This window comes from Palaemon carinicauda, chromosome 31 (genome assembly GCF_036898095.1).
Source record: "Palaemon carinicauda isolate YSFRI2023 chromosome 31, ASM3689809v2, whole genome shotgun sequence".
Classification (NCBI taxonomy): Eukaryota; Metazoa; Arthropoda; class Malacostraca; order Decapoda; family Palaemonidae; genus Palaemon; species Palaemon carinicauda.
In genome coordinates, this window is record NC_090755.1 from 5,647,905 (window position 1) to 5,665,966 (window position 18,062).

Sequence of the window (18,062 nt, forward strand, 5' to 3'; positions counted from 1 at the left end):
AAGTGCTTAGATATGCTATATATATATATATATATATATATATATATATATATATATATATATATATATATATATATATATACATACATATACATATATATGAGTGTATATATACATCCATATATATATGTATATACGGTTTTAGGTAAATTTCTCGAATGCAATTTCTCGAAAGTCAAATTCTCGAACCCAATTGCTCGAAAAATAATTTCTCGAACTATCATTTTCTCGAATCCCATATTTCTCGAAAAATGATATCTATTTTGTCGAGAAAATTGATGGGAAAAATAATTTTATTGTATGTTGCAATCAAAATAGGTAAGAATAGTTAAAAAAATAAAGATTAAAATTTAATCAATCAAAATGAAATGTTGTATGCTACACTTCGTAGATATTCTTCTACAGGCCTCTCTTCGTCATAATTCATTACAATAGTTTGCAACCTTTTTGCACAGTCACGATACTTCTTTTTGCTTACAGGGATACCAACACCTCCCAAATATTGTTCAATTCGTAACTCCTGTAGACTTTGTTCTCGTTGTAATCCTTGTATAAATTTCCAGATGGATGGATGACAATCACTTAATTGCTGTTCGAAGCCGTAATGCCAGCCTTCGACCGCATTGTTTGTCTTGGGCATTTCTTCCATAGCATAATCAAAACAGTTCCATAATTCATGTTTAAAGAAAGGAGCACGTCTACGGTTATTTCTATGCGGCCGCCCGATCCATGTATCTTCAAAAGAGTCAACCACACTTTGAAGTTCAGCGGGGAAAACTTCATTTTCAATTAAATATTCAAATGTTTCTTCGACCTTGAACACTGGTACAAACGCTAACGCAGATAACAGGCGAATCTGAATAGCAAATTCAGCATCGGTGTCGTACCGTACTTTGAAGCCATTTTCTTGAATTTTTCGATAAATAGATTTACACAAATGAAAAAAGCAGCCACGGCATTTTGTCCTTGGAAATTCATGCTCTATAGCTCTAATCATGGCCAATTCAAAGTCAATCATTATTGTGGCTGGCTCAAATGTTGGGATTTTTTCTTTTACAATCTGCAGGAATCTTTTGTAGGTCTCTTGAGTTTTGTTCGGTAATAGTGCATAAACGAGGGGTATGATACTTCCTGAATGCACACCATGTATTGTATACAACTGAAAAAAAATTGAAGGTACCGTCTTAAAAGTACCATCAGCGAACCAGTTCTCTGAACGTGCTAGTAAATCGAGGTTTCTCTGTGTTGAAAAAATCAATATACGATCATTTGTGGGACCCGAGTCGTACATAAGAAACAGTTCTCCTTTGTGAGTTTTGGTAAAATCTTCCGGGATGATAAGATCTTCTTGGCAATCGGGCAAAGCAGGGACATAATTTTTCTTAGCTCGTATATTTCGTATATTCCTCTTAATATTTGATATTGATGGCAGTTTCAGCGCAACAGCCCCACTTACCCCCATTGAAGCACAAGACACTATATAATGGGGTGTATCCCTACTATTCAATGCATCCTCTCTCACTTTTTCTTGGACTCTGGCAGCTTCGACTTTAGCACCGTCTCCTGCATGATTATGGTCACCACTCTCTTTTTCTATATTATCATCGATAGTGATAGCACGAGCAGAACATTTAAATTTCTTGCACATTTCACATTTCCAATAAATTTTGTTATTTACTCCTTTGTCCTTGATATATAAATATCCATTTAAACACAATTTCTTCCTTCCTTTTTCACAGCATATGTATAAGTGTGTATATATATATATATATATATATATATATATATATATATATATATATATATATATATATATATATATATGCATATATAAGATATATATGTATACATATACATATATAGGAATGTATATAAATGTATAAATTGTGTGTATATATATATATATATATATATATATATATATATATATATATATATATATATATATATATATATATATATATTATACATTTCGTTGAACGAAAGATAACAGCTTACTTTAACCATTTTCACTTTTGGCCTTTCAAGTTTCTGCAGGTACTCTTAGAATCTGGGTTCGAAGTTCTTAAGAGGATAAGAGACAGCCATCTTGGAATTGTTTCTTTCATTTTTTCTATTCATTACAGCGAACTTTCGGATTAAAGTTTGTGGTGGCCTACTGGTAGCGTCCTTGCCTGGTGATTGCCAGACTGGAGTTCGAGTCCCGGTCAAACTTGTTAGTTCCTTTGGTCACTGCAACCTCACCCTCCTTGTGAGCTAAGGATAGGGATTTTGGGGTAGCCTATAGGTCTATTTGCTGAGTCATCATCAGCCATTGCCTTGCCCTCCTTGGTCCTAGCTAGGGTGGAGAAGGGGCTTGGGCAATGTCACCGTCCCTTGCCTCTGCCTCTCATGGGTGACCATTGAACCTATAAAACTTTGGCTAAACTAAAACCGTAAATTATATTCTGTCAAAGTGTTGTTACTCTTCTAATAATATTTCATTTCATTTTTTCCTCACTGGGCTATTTTCCCTGTTGGATTCCTAGGGCTTATAGCATCCTGCTTTTCCAACTAGGGTTGTAGCTTAGCAAGTAATAATAATAATAATAATAATAATAATAATAATAATAATAATAATAATAATATTTGTATAGATAATAATAAGACTATTCGTAAATGTAAAACAAAAAACCATCAAATGCTATTTATTTAATTCATTACTAATCTGTTACTAATCTATTAATAGTCTACTAAATTATTATTATTCTTAATAATCTATTTATGGTACCAATGTCTTTTTATGTAGTTGTACAAAGTTTATTTTAATTTTTTAAATACCAACCTTTTTAACTTTTGGCTTGTTACAAGTTAATAGTATTTCATTTTGAAAATTGTAACATGTGATTAGTCTTATTATTCTTTATACAAATGTAACACTTCGACGGAATATGATTTAAGATTTTACTTTAGCATAATTATTGTCCCAACACACACACACACTCACACACACACACTATTTTCCTGCCTTGTTTTGCCATTAACTGAACTAGATCCGACTTGAAATTATAATTTTAGTTAGATGGGCTTTCAAGTTTTTGAGTACATAAATAAACTCCAACATATTTGGTTCAAAGTCCATCAACAACTTCACTTATGATACCTAGATATGTAATCCTCGTAATGTGGAGTAAAAGTCCGTAGATTATTATAACACTTTACCTCTTGGATCAATACCACATATCAAAACGCTTAACTTTTTAAATGATCTGCTAAAATAAGATAACTTTATTTATGCAGTAGAAATTGCTGAACAAAATAACATCTGTTTGGAGTAGGATTATTACAGAAAATTGAATTTTTTTGTAAGAATGAAATTAAGCATAAAATTAATCTGACATTTGTAGTTAATTTTTTCCAATATATTCTATTGTATTAATATGAGAGTGGTAATCTCTTCCATGGCATGATAACATCGAATATCTTTGGTTTCTTCATGATAATTGTACGCCTTCAATCTCTCTCTCTCTCTCTCTCTCTCTCTCTCTCTCTCTCTCTCTCTCTCTCTCTCTCTCTCTCTCTCTCTCTCTCTCTCTCTCTTACTGCTTAGAAAGTAAAGTAAATCTTACCTTTTTTTTTATTATGAATACAAAACTGATAAACAGGAAATTAATCCTCCTGGAGAAAAAAAACAGCCATTTTCGAGAAAACCCGAAAACAATTGAAAGACAAAATATTGTTGCAAACAACATTAACTAGAAAAAGGAATATTAATAAGAACTTCAAAATCCTGTACTCACAATAAACTTGATCGTTTTAAAGATGGCCCTAGGAAACTTTTAACTCTGTAAACTAAATCGCTGCTCGACACAAAAGGGAAAGAAATGGTTCGAAAAGTGTGTAAAGGGACACTGGGGAACTTTATTAGAGGCCCGAAGTCCTGAAAGGAAATCTGAAAGTGAAAGAAACGAGGTTAAAAGATGTAGATGTTCACAAAAAGGAAAAATTTGCCTTTTTTAAAAATACGATTTTTTTTTTCAGAATTACTTGTAGTTAGACACTAAAAAATGTACCAAGAAGTCGAGGAATGTGAGAAATTATATTTCTTGATTGATAAGGAACTGTTTAAAGGTTTAAAGCCACTCATGAATAGTAAAGGCAAGGGACAGTGACATTGCCCTAGCAAGCAAGACAGTGCCCAAGAGACTGACCATATCCATATGATCAGCGCCAAAGATCCCTCTTCACTCGAGCTAGAACCAGGGAGGTGTTATCTTTTGTCAGCATCACTATTGAATTTTTAAGTAATAGATTGTAAAGTTTTTGATGGGCACCATAGTGAATATAGTAATCTAATATCTGGTGTTCCTCAGGGTAGTGTTCTTGGCCCATTCCTTTTCATACTAAATTCACATGATACTTGGTTTGGCCTAGAAAACAAACTTATTGCATATGCAGATGATGCTACTCTCTTTACATCAATTCCATCTCCTGAATATAGGTCTGGGGTTGCTGGATCTCTTAATAGAGATCTAGCTATGTTTTACTTCTGTAAATATTGCCTCATTTCGAGTATTGTTCCCCTTGTTTATTTTTCAGCCATTAACTTCTCTTAATATCTGTAAAAAAACCTTTAATTAAATTTCTTATTCTTGATCTAGATATTAATCTCGAGCAGCGTCGTTCAGTTAGTTCTTCATGTATGTTGCATAAGATTTTTTTCATAATTTTGACCATCCTTTGCATTCACATCTTCCCAAGACTGTACCAGATGGATCCTGTATGTAGTACTATGCATGTAGTTAATTCTAACAGTCTTGCCTTCTCCATCATAACGCTTAATACTACACAGAGTTTTCTAAGTTTTATTCTAATTGTTGCCAGATTGTGGGCGATGTTCCTAAAAAGTTGGTTGATTCGATAGAACTTCAGAAGTTTAAACTTGCAGAGAACTTTTTTTTTAATGTCGAATAGGATGACATGATTTTCTCATTATAGTTAGTACAGTATAGGAAATATCTAGTTTAGATATATATATATATATATATATATATATATATATATATATATATATATATATATATATATATATATATATCACTCATTTCCTCTTTTATACAGCAGTTTGTTTCCTTATTTCCTTTCCTCCCAGGGCTATTTTCCCTGTTGGAGCCCTAAAACTTGTAGTATCCTTCCTTTCCAATTAGTGTTGTAGGTTAGCTAGCAATGATAATGATAATAATTGTAAATTGATTTTTGAATGGTTGTCATTAGCAGAGGGCATTGTTCCGATTTGGGAAAGTGAAGAGAAAGCACAGGAGCTGTTAAGAAAGTAGAGTATAACTGTCAGCAAGATAATGATAAAAAAGTGAATAGAAACTTGGCAATGAATGTTGATGGGGAATTAGAAGAATAGAAATAGTAACTTCGAATAAGTGTTTGTGATTAGAGTTAGCAAATGATGTCAAGGTTAGAAGAGAGGTTTGTTTCACAATATTCAAATAAAGAAACATTGCAAAATTTATCCCAAATATTGAGAGAGAGAGAGAGAGAGAGAGAGAGAGAGAGAGAGAGAGAGAGAGAGAGAGAGAGAGAGAGAGAGATTTTTTAGCTTAATAATCTTCTTGCTGGAGAGAAAGACAAAGGGATTTTTTAGTTTAATACTCTCCTTGCTGAAAAGAAAGAGAGAGAGAGAGAGAGAGAGAGAGAGAGAGAGAGAGAGAGAGAGAGAGAGAGAGAGAGAGAGAGAGAGAGAGAGAGAGAGAGAGAGAGAGAATCAGTGGGTATTATTGATTAGATTTCTACATCCAATGCTTGGTGCAAACATTTAATCAATTTTAGTAACCTAACCATCTATCTGTTTTACCTCTTTAGTCATACCTCTATTATTATTATTATTATTATTATTATTATTATTATTATTATTATTATTATTATTATTATTATTATTATTATTATTATTATTATTAGGTAAGCTACAATCCTAGTTGGAAAAACAGGATGCTATAAGACCAAGGGCTTCAACAGGGGAAATAGCCCAGTGCGGAAAGGAAATAAGGAAAAAATAAAAGATATAAGAAGTTATGAACAATTAGAATAAAATATTTTAAAGAAAAGTATCAACATTTCAACAGATCTTTTATAAATAAACTACTAAAAGACTTATGTCAGCTGCCAGTCCAACATGAAAACATTTGCAGTAAGTTTGAACTTTTGAAGTTCTACCGATTCAACTAACCGATTAGGAAGATCATTCCACAGCTTGGTCACAGCTGGAATAAAACTTTTAGAAAACTGTGTAGTATTGAGCCTCATGAAGGAGAAGTCTTAGACCTTTAAGCCCAACCTCTTCTAGCTTTGACTTCATATGGGCTACTGTTTTTATTTCCTTTCCTCACTCTGCTATTTTCCCTATTGGAGCCCCTGGGCTTATAGCATCTTTCTTTTCCAACTAGGGTTGTAGCTTAGCTTGTAGTAGTAATAATAATAATAATAATAATAATAATAATAATAATGATAATTTATTAGCTATAATAAGCAAACGGGGTAAGTTGTAATTCTAGGCAGAACGCTGGACGAAATTCTTTATAATCAATCCAGAAAACATGAAGGATAACTTCAATTTAATAAATGCATTGATATTCCTTATTGCAACCTAACAGCATTGCAAGAAGACCCTCTAGTACACGCAAGAGGAAGAATGGTTAGAAAAGGTTTTGCAATGTAAACATACTGGGAATAGCATGTATGCAAGACCTCTACTAATAATGATAGCTTTCAAAGGGTCTGTGCGGAGGCGCCAGTTACGGGATAACTGAGAGGGGAGGTGAATGCAACAACACTTTTTTAAACAGACATCGAGTTTATATGCAAGGACTTTCGAGCAAAAACGTCACAAAAAGTCAAACAACATTAGGCATGAACTATCAAGTTTAAAGAGGTTTATTGAGCGAGTGATACAGTGTACGAGTGTGTATGAAACACGTGCGGTACAGTTTCGGCGTAAAAAGATAATACAGTATATGCTCTATAACGTTTTTGGGAAACGTTTTTTTTTTATCTTTTATCATAGAAATGCACACACATTTACATTTAGGCTTCATTGTCGTCAGTATTGGGTGGTTAAACTTTAAATAGATAACAACATGTTACTATATCATAACCTTCACCTTGGTGAGCTTATTTGCTCGAAAAGCTTGTTATCTCTTGTTTTCGAGTTTGAAGGTTTAAAGGCTTAAAAACCGCTCATGAATGGCAGAGGCAAGGGACAGTGACACCCCATTAAGCAGGACAATGATCCAGAGATTGACCATACGATCCGTGCCCAAGCTCCCTCTCCACTTGAGCTAGGACCAATGAGGACTAGGCAATGGCTGCTGATGACTCAGCAGATAGACGTATTGGCTCCCCCAAACCCACAATCCTTAGCTCACAAGGATGGTGAGGTTGCAGCGACCAAAGAAACTAACGAGTTTGAGCGGGACTCGAACCCCAGTCTGTCGTTTATCAGTCAGGGACGTCTATTGGAATTACCTGAATATTTGCATAAATAAAATATTTTTTTGCATTTTTTTCTCAAAACTGTATGGAAGTTTAGACGATTTTCTTTCAAGAAAACAATTTCCAGAAAATAAACTCTAAAACACCTTTGCACTAGAAAAGACAATTGACAAGAAAGACACTTGAATCGAGTGAAATGCATTGATTTTTTTTCAGCACTTTTTATTCATAATAATATTCGTTATGTTTATTAAGAAATACTCGCCACTTTTTATTTTCTTACAATGAAAAAGCAATAAAATTGGATTGTTAATATCTAATTTTTGTTCCAGTCAACCCTGAAACTCTTCTTGACAGGTACACGTTGTAATTTGCACGATGCACACAAGTTGGTATCCATGTCTTAGCACGACTTTTGGAAAAGAATTACAGTTTAAGAAACTGGAAGGGGACCCAGTAGAGAGCATGCCTTCGCCATGCCAAGCATTCTTGTTTTGCTGTTAACTCCACTGCGTACTTATACTTTGATGTATTTTCTTCCAAAATCTAATGGATTTGTCTTTGAGTCATACCCGACAATTTCGTTTAAATTGGTTCAGTAGTTTTTGTGTCATGTTCACAAACAAAAAATAAATCAACATATTTGCAATTTACTTAACATTGCGATTATTTTCAAAGTACTGTTGCGCACATGTACTTAGATGTATTTTTTTTTCCAAAATGTTACAGATTCATCTTTGGGTCATACCAAACATGACTACCAAGTTTGGTCGAAATCGGTAGGGTATTTTTTGTGTAAAGTTGTTCACAAACAAACAAATAAGTAAATTAACAAACTGAGAAGAGTTAATACATACCCTTCACAAAATTGGCGAAGGCAAAATAGTGAGACATATGTAAAGTAATTCATTGAACAAACCTCATTAAAACTGTTAGCTTAGTGAAAATGATTGATACACAATCCTTCCTTCAGTATTTGAATACAAAAAAAGAATTATCTCTACCAATTACCATCAAATATAAAAATAATGACAGGAGAAACATTGCCAATGGTTGCATGATACTGCAATGTCAAATGAATGATTGACTGACGCAATATCATCAGCAAAGTTAATTTCGATCCAGTCAACCAAATCCAGCACTCGTTAACCTTACTAACGCACCGAGCTAGATTTGATGACCGTTAATACTGTTCTGTTTAATTAAAGTGATTAGGTCATAAAATCACAGTATTATTCGTTCAATTCCTCATCTATATAGATTAATGGGGAAGCCAGTGGGTTGGATATAAAGCCAATGGCTTGAAGCTGTACTTGGGTTCGATCTTTGAAGGATAAGGAAATTGAAAATGTTTTGAAGAGTAAGTTTTTGTAAGGTTTAAAGGCCTTTCATGAATGGGAGAGGCAGGGGACAGTGACGATGGCCTAGCTAATAGGGCAATGCCCTTGAGACTGATCGTATATACATATGATCAGCACCCAAGCACCCTCTTCACCCAAGCTAGGACTAGAGAAGGCCAGGCAATGGCTGTCGATGACTCAGTAGGTAGACTTTTAGGCTCCCCCAAACCCGCCATCCTTAGCTCACAAAGGGATAAGGTTGAAGACACTACAAAAAACTTTCGGCCATATTCGGGACTCGAATACCAGTCCACCAGATTGCCAGGTAGGGACGATTGCAATAGGCCACCACAACCTCGCTTAATTATGAGGTCTCACAAGATTATATTCTACTGTATTATGTAAGACTAGTGTACACAACCCGTCAAAAATGACGGCTGTATATTTATATATACAATATATGCACACAAATACAACCTTTCCCAGTCCCACCTCCTTTCCTAATTACAACCCCTCTCATTAGGAGAAGATTACACTCTCTATCTCCCTACCCGAAGGACTGGGAGAGACCAATTAGTTATACGTCTGTCGGTCCCACTATGTGTAACAAGAAAGAAATATATATGTTGAGACATCATTAATAGGGAAAGAATAGATGAAACGAGACCGAGCGTGAAAGATATTAATTCAAATTTACTCGTCTAAGGAACTTGATGAGTTATCGGTCATGAGGATTGGGGAGCTAAAGTCGAGATGTCCGAATTGTTAAATGACGAGAGAGAGAGAGAGAGAGAGAGAGAGAGAGAGAGAGAGAGAGAGAGAGAGAGAGAGAGAGAGAGAGAGGTTGGTAATCCTTATTAATTAGATTTCTGCATCCAATCCGATGATGCAGAAATTTGTAGCTTCCACATTGAATATCATATCTTCCATTGCAAGCCCGATAAAGTTTTGCTTCACAGAAATTACAGAATATGTGATAATTCATGGATGGGAGGCTAGTGCCTAATGCCTACACTGTATAGTGCAAAGTACACTGATGGGACTTCGCACTGTACACCATAGGTATTGCTAGGCACTGTAGGCATCCTTTTACTTCATTTTGGTTCCTTCTTCCTTTTCTCAACCCTGCTGCCAAATCTCTGTATCTTATATCTCTTAACTAGTGTACGCGATCCGTCGAAAATTACGGCTTAATATTTAGATAGATATGCACTCAGATTCAACCCTCTCCATCCACTCTCTCCTTTCTAACTGTAACACGCCAGTTTGGGCAATTTGTGGGACATTGTTGCCTTGCAAGATGTTGCCATTCAGCTTGACACACACACACACACACACACACACACATATATATATATATTATGTATATATATGTATATATATATATATATTATATATATGTTATGAACCGCCTTAATGGTTCAACAGGTTCTTTAAAAAAAAACTAAAAGAATTGGGACTGGAATGAACCGATAGACTGCAACAACCAAGGGGTGGGTAAAACAGAAAATACTCAAGTACCTTAACCTAGTTTATTTTACAAAAATTATACAATAATTACAAGTATATACAATAATTACAATGAGTTCAGGAAATGGGAAGCACAGTGACTTAAAAGATCATAGCATGAATTCAAATAAAATTACAATCACAAAAACAGAAAAAGTTCAAACAAATGTTAAATAAAATAAGCAATACTCAACAAACAAACAAACACAGTAAGCAGCAGCAAGGACCAATTAACAAGCGAATCTTCTCATTATACGAGCCCATACACTGGCTCTTCCAACAAATAAACATCCACAAACAATCCCTGATCCTCGAGGACGTCCATCGAACACTGCGGGAACTACCACGACAGTGTCGATACAACAGCCACTTTGCTGCCACCGAAGAACAACGCTTCCAAACCATCTCGACCTCGAGGACCAGGTTGAGGACAAGTCACCACCAACTAGGAGACACTCCAAAGCTGGGCCCGCTGCTCCTTCTCGACTGCATTACGAGAAACGGTCCCTCTGGCTTCCCAAACCTGACTCAAGCATGTCACTCACAACGTGACCAAAGTAAGCAAAGACCCCCACCTAAATAAAGAAAAGGGCAGCTACAAAAAAATTGAAACTAGGTTGTTTGACAGTCAAACAACCTAACACCTCCACACTCAAAAAAAAAAAAAGTTCAAAATTTTTTTTTTTCAAATCACACTCTCACCCACCCCCAAAGAAGTCACAGAACCATCAGCCAAAACAGACCCAATCCTGGCAAGGTCGCCAATGTTATGAACCGCCTTAATGGTTCAACAGGTTCTTTAAAAAAAAACTAAAAGAATTGGGACTGGAATGAACCGATGGACTGCAACAACCAAGGGGTGGGTAAAACAGAAAATACTCAAGTACCTTAACCTAGTTTATTTTACAAAAATTATACAATAATTACAAGTATATACAATAATTACAATGAGTTCAGGAAATGGGAAGCACAGTGACTTAAAAGATCATAGCATAAATTCAAATAAAATTACAATCACAAAAACAGAAAAAGTTCAAACAAATGTTAAATAAAATAAGCAATACTCAACAAACAAACAAACACAGTAAGCAGCAGCAAGGACCAATTAACAAGCGAATCTTCTCATTATACGAGCCCATACACTGGCTCTTCCAACAAATAAACATCCACAAACAATCCCTGATCCTCGAGGACGTCCATCGAACACTGCGGGAACTACCACGACAGTGTCGATACAACAGCCACTTTGCTGCCACCGAAGAACAACGCTTCCAAACCATCTCGACCTCGAGGACCAGGTTGAGGACAAGTCACCACCAACTAGGAGACACTCCAAAGCTGGGCCCGCTGCTCCTTCTCGACTGCATTACGAGAAACGGTCCCTCTGGCTTCCCAAACCTGACTCAAGCATGTCACTCACAACGTGACCAAAGTAAACAAAGACCCCCACCTAAATAAAGAAAAGGGCAGCTACAAAAAAATTGAAACTAGGTTGTTTGACAGTCAAACAACCTAACACCTCCACACTCAAAAAAAAAAAGTTCAAAATTTTTTTTTTTCAAATCACACTCTCACCCACCCCCAAAGAAGTCACAGAACCATCAGCCAAAACAGACCCAATCCTGGCAAGGTCGCCAATGTTATGAACCGCCTTAATGGTTCAACAGGTTCTTTAAAAAAAAAACTAAAAGAATTGGGACTGGAATGAACCGATGGACTGCAACAACCAAGGGGTGGGTAAAACAGAAAATACTCAAGTACCTTAACCTAGTTTATTTTACAAAAATTATACAATAATTACAAGTATATACAATAATTACAATGAGTTCAGGAAATGGGAAGCACAGTGACTTAAAAGATCATAGCATGAATTCAAATAAAATTACAATCACAAAAACAGAAAAAGTTCAAACAAATGTTAAATAAAATAAGCAATACTCAACAAAAAAACAAACACAGTAAGCAGCAGCAAGGACCAATTAACAAGCGAATCTTCTCATTATACGAGCCCATACACTGGCTCTTCCAACAAATAAACATCCACAAACAATCCCTGATCCTCGAGGACGTCCATCGAACACTGCGGGAACTACCACGACAGTGTCGATACAACAGCCACTTTGCTGCCACCGAAGAACAACGCTTCCAATCCATCTCGACCTCGAGGACCAGGTTGAGGACAAGTCACCACCAACTAGGAGACACTCCAAAGCTGGGCCCGCTGCTCCTTCTCGACTGCATTACGAGAAACGGTCCCTCTGGCTTCCCAAACCTGACTCAAGCATGTCACTCACAACGTGACCAAAGTAAACAAAGACCCCCACCTAAATAAAGAAAAGGGCAGCTACAAAAAAATTGAAACTAGGTTGTTTGACAGTCAAACAACCTAACACCTCCACACTCAAAAAAAAAAAAGTTCAAAAATTTTTTTTTTCAAATCACACTCTCACCCACCCCCAAAGAAGTCACAGAACCATCAGCCAAAACAGACCCAATCCTGGCAAGGTCGCCAATGTTATGAACCGCCTTAATGGTTCAACAGGTTCTTTAAAAAAAAACTAAAAGAATTGGGACTGGAATGAACCGATGGACTGCAACAACCAAGGGGTGGGTAAAACAGAAAATACTCAAGTACCTTAACCTAGTTTATTTTACAAAAATTATACAATAATTACAAGTATATACAATAATTACAATGAGTTCAGGAAATGGGAAGCACAGTGACTTAAAAGATCATAGCATAAATTCAAATAAAATTACAATCACAAAAACAGAAAAAGTTCAAACAAATGTTAAATAAAATAAGCAATACTCAACAAACAAACAAACACAGTAAGCAGCAGCAAGGACCAATTAACAAGCGAATCTTCTCATTATACGAGCCCATACACTGGCTCTTCCAACAAATAAACATCCACAAACAATCCCTGATCCTCGAGGACGTCCATCGAACACTGCGGGAACTACCACGACAGTGTCGATACAACAGCCACTTTGCTGCCATCGAAGAACAACGCTTCCAAACCATCTCGACCTCGAGGACCAGGTTGAGGACAAGTCACCACCAACTAGGAGACACTCCAAAGCTGGGCCCGCTGCTCCTTCTCGACTGCATTACGAGAAACGGTCCCTCTGGCTTCCCAAACCTGACTCAAGCATGTCACTCACAACGTGACCAAAGTAAACAAAGACCCCCACCTAAATAAAGAAAAGGGCAGCTACAAAAAAATTGAAACTAGTTTGTTTGACAGTCAAACAACCTAACAATATATATATATATATATATATATATATATATATATATATATATATATATATATATATATATATATATATATATATATATATATATATATATATATATATATAATCAGCCTTAACTAGTGCACTGCAGGACAAAGACCTCAGAAATGTCTTTTCATTCGTATCTGTTTATGGTCTCTATGCCAGTCTATACATGCATGTTTTCTTAAATCGTTAATCCACCGTTTTCTCTTCCATTTCCTGTTTCGTTTGCAATCTCTAAGGACCCATGTGCATCTATTATTTGTCATTCTCATTATGTCCTGCCCATTTCCATTTTTATTCTTACATGTTGTTAGAATATGGTGTTAATGGGTTGATATCGATTCTAAGCACAAAACCTGAATTCGGCAGGAATATGTACGGGAGAGTTGTAATCAACTTATCTCTCTCTCTCTCTCTCTCTCTCTCTCTCTCTCTCTCTCTCTCTCTCTCTCTCTCTGTCGTCTAGTGGTAAAAATGGAGTCACTGTAACCTCGATTTCCACTTGATGAGGGTTCGAATCCTTGGTCGACCAGAAGCTATTATCATAAAGTTAATTTCCCCTTGGGCTTCTGATTACGAGTCAGAATTAATTCGATTTTTAAGAGGTAATTGTATTTTATATGAATAAATGAAAATCACGAGTAAATTGGATAATCATATATACATGTATATATATGTATATATATATATATATATATATATATATATATATAAATAAATATATATATATATATATATATATATATATATATATATATATATATATATATATATATATATATATATATACTGTGTATATATATATATATATATATATATATATATATATATATATATATAAATAAATATATATATATATATATATATATATAAATAAATATATATATATATATATATATATAAATATATATATATATATATATATATATATATATATATATATATATATATATGAATAAATATATATATATATATATATATATATATATATATATATATATATATAAATAAATGTGTATAAATGTGTGTGTATATATATATATATATATATATATATATATATATATATATATATATATATATATATATATATATATATATATATGTATATATATATATATGTATATATATATAAATATATATATATATATATTTGATACATGTTGCACATTTAGACATGTTTTTCATATTCTTATAACCCATATATTATACTCCTAATATCTGTATTCTCTCTATACCTCGGGGTCAAGGACCCAAGGGGGAATTAACTCAAAGATAGCAGCAGCTTCTGGTCGGAGGAGGAATCGAACCCGAGCGCAAGAAACTGAGTGTTCCATTGACTTGTTAACTCGTTTCATTATAGCATTAGTTATGGCAGAACTAGCAGCAAGGACCAGGATGACTGAAATCCAGAAATTCGTAGTTCAAAATATGTCACGCCATTATTTATGGAATTTGTGAAGAATATAACATAAACCCTTGAGGAGAGAGAGAGAGAGAGAGAGAGAGAGAGAGAGAGAGAGAGAGAGAGAGAGAGAGAGAGAGAGTAATAAAACATTTGGCAACAAAGGCATTGCATATGCAACAATGACCGGGATTTTAATCAAACCTCCAGTGTCATCGTGATTGGCAATATGTGCCAACTGATGAATGGTACTATGCAATAAGACCTATTCATGACAGGCAATGCATGCGACACCAGGTGTTGGATTCAGTTGCAAAGTGGCTGACTTAAACTTTCATATAATGAGGTATTTCTTTATTCTATATTATTCATATACAAGACGTAGGCCTACTTCACGCTCCGCAATTATGTATTTTATTTTATTCAAGTGCACGTTGTATTTTATATTATTCCTATACACGACGTAGGCTTATCTCAAGCTCCTCGATTATGTATTCTATATTATATAGATGACGTAGGCCTATATCAAGCTCTGCGATTATGTATTCTATATTATTCAAATACACGATGTACTCCATATTAATCATATACACGACATAGGCCTATTTCACACACTGCAATTATGTATTCTATATTATGCATATGTTCGTTGTATTCTGTATTACTCATATACACGACGTAGGCCTATTTCACGCTCTGTAGTTTTGTATTCTATATTATTCATATCCCTTTCTGAGTGGTGAAATGGATTGTGTACCACCATGATCAATAAAGCTGTGCTAGTCAGGGCTACTCATACTAGGTTGGTTTACTGTTGGCGATCGGACGAAAATCTCCCACCACCGTCAATCCACAGTTTGCCAGCGTGGTGATGAAACCTGACAAAACCCCAGACATAAATAAGGATATGTGTGAAGTCTTTGTCCTGCAGCGGACTAGAAACGGCTGCATTTGTTGTTGCTGTTGTTGTTGTTGTTGTATTATTTATACACACCGTAGGCCTACTTCACGTTCCAAATTTTCTAATCTGTTTAATTTTTTTCTTGAGGTTTCTGTAACTAATTTAAATAAATTTTTTGAAATGGCAACGTCTGTTTTTTAATGACATAGTTATCATTTACTGAAGAATCCATACTTTACTTATGTCGTTATTTATTTATCATTTTCTCTGTTGAATCGAATCACAGGACGCATTCAAACATCTTAACATTAATGAGTTAATTTAAAATAGCTCGAATAAATGATTCATTCTTTAGTATAGAAACTCCAAATCATATTTGAAGAGGAGTAGGTATGAAGTTATATTGGAAATGATTCCTCTATAAAGAACATCATATGGTAGAGTTCTCTTAGAGGTCGGTCACCATCTTAATGGAAATTATTAATTGGTTGAATAATTCGATTTAATTCCGTTCGAAGTTCTTCTCTCTTCTGCCCTTATTATTATTATTATTATTATTATTATCATTATTATTATTATTAATATTATTATTATTATTATTATTAGCTAATGATATATCACAATATCCCTTAAAAAATTTCAAATTATACTAACTTATAATTACTTTAAGGGGATGCGTTGTGATCGCTGTTAATGCGGAGACATGATTGGCTATGACGTCATCAGTGGGTGGAGCTTATTTTGCCTGGAATCTCTGCGGCGAGTGGGTGACTGTAGTTGTGGTGTCATATATTTAGTAAAAAATCATGGTGTTATACGAGGTAATTCTTAGGTGCTAACAGAAAGGAGAGGTGAATGCAAGTAAAATTTATTCAACAGATAATGAGCTTATATACAAGTAGTTGAGAGCATGAATGTCACAAAAATGCAAACAATTTAAAACATGCAATGGGAAATTTAAACAAGTTCTATTATTAGTGTGGGAGAGAGCGAGAGATAAAAGTAAGCACATTCACATTTGTACCATCTCGGTGAAGTTACTTAGCCACATTAGAATGTTCCGATCTTCAGATTTTCACATTGCGTTTGTGTGTTTGATTTTCTCCCAAACAAAAAAGGTTGCTTCGTCCTGAAAACAAACTCAGTTGAGGGACGTTTCATTCTTAGAAATTCGTTCCAGCATCAACTTCAAATGGTTTTCGTCTTGGATTATCATTTGGCTAAAGTGTCCGTATGAGTTGAACTTTTTAAACACACCTGACTAGTTCAATGGTAATGCATTCGTCTAGCATTTGCATGGCAGCAGATCGGTCCTCCTCAGAACCGTGAGTTTAAACTGTTTGCTGGGTAGGCCACTGCTGTGGTTGGGGACCACAGTGGGGTGTTGAGCTTGCCCGGCTGACGTTTTGGTGTGCATCTATTCTGATGATACTGGAACTGAAACCAGAGACTTTTACCTTTTACCTTTTACCTTTACAATCGCAATGTCTTGAGTAAGACTTGCGCACTATTAAACGTGTTAGCTGTAAGTGTCTGGCAGCAGTACGATTGGACTTTGTCGACTGAATAAAGACTAATCCTACACGTTCGATGCTTTCCTCCAATGTTCTTGGTCATCCACTCCCCCCTTTATCCAACACTGACCATGTCTCCATGAATTTCTTGTGCCATACACGAATTGACAGATGTAACGGTGGATCTCTTCCATACATAGTTCGCAGACTCTGCGTTTCGATTTTGTTTCAGTAAACCATGACACACATTGTGCATTTTCTTGAGGAGGAGACATTTTTAGGGATTAATTTAGCAGTACCTCTCTCAATAAGAAGGTATCAAGAAGGTATCACAAGTGGACAAATAGAATGTGATTAAGAACTTATATAACTGCTGAGTACATAAAACAACTATGATTTAAGATATCTCATCAGTGGCTTTTGTAATGTATTTCATAAATTTCAGAGACTGTTATCCTACACACACACACACACACACACACACACACACACACACATATATATATATATATATATATATATATATATATATATATATATATATTTATATATATATTGCAAAAATATATTTGGACATTTCTTGTCTACGTGAGTGCAGATCACTTAATCATATGCAAATATTACTT

At 34.9% G+C, this 18,062-nt stretch overlaps 1 protein-coding gene across 1 annotated transcript; it reads right to left on the reverse strand.

Annotated features, from left to right (window-relative positions):
* Positions 1-616: 616 nt before the first annotated feature.
* Positions 617-1,728, reverse strand: LOC137624846 (uncharacterized; the record flags this gene model as incomplete). The annotated part of the gene is made up of 1 exon (XM_068355795.1): positions 617-1,728. A coding segment is annotated over exon 1 (1,032 nt), but the record flags the coding sequence as incomplete, so codon positions are not given.
* Between the last annotated feature and the right edge of the window lie 16,334 nt (positions 1,729-18,062).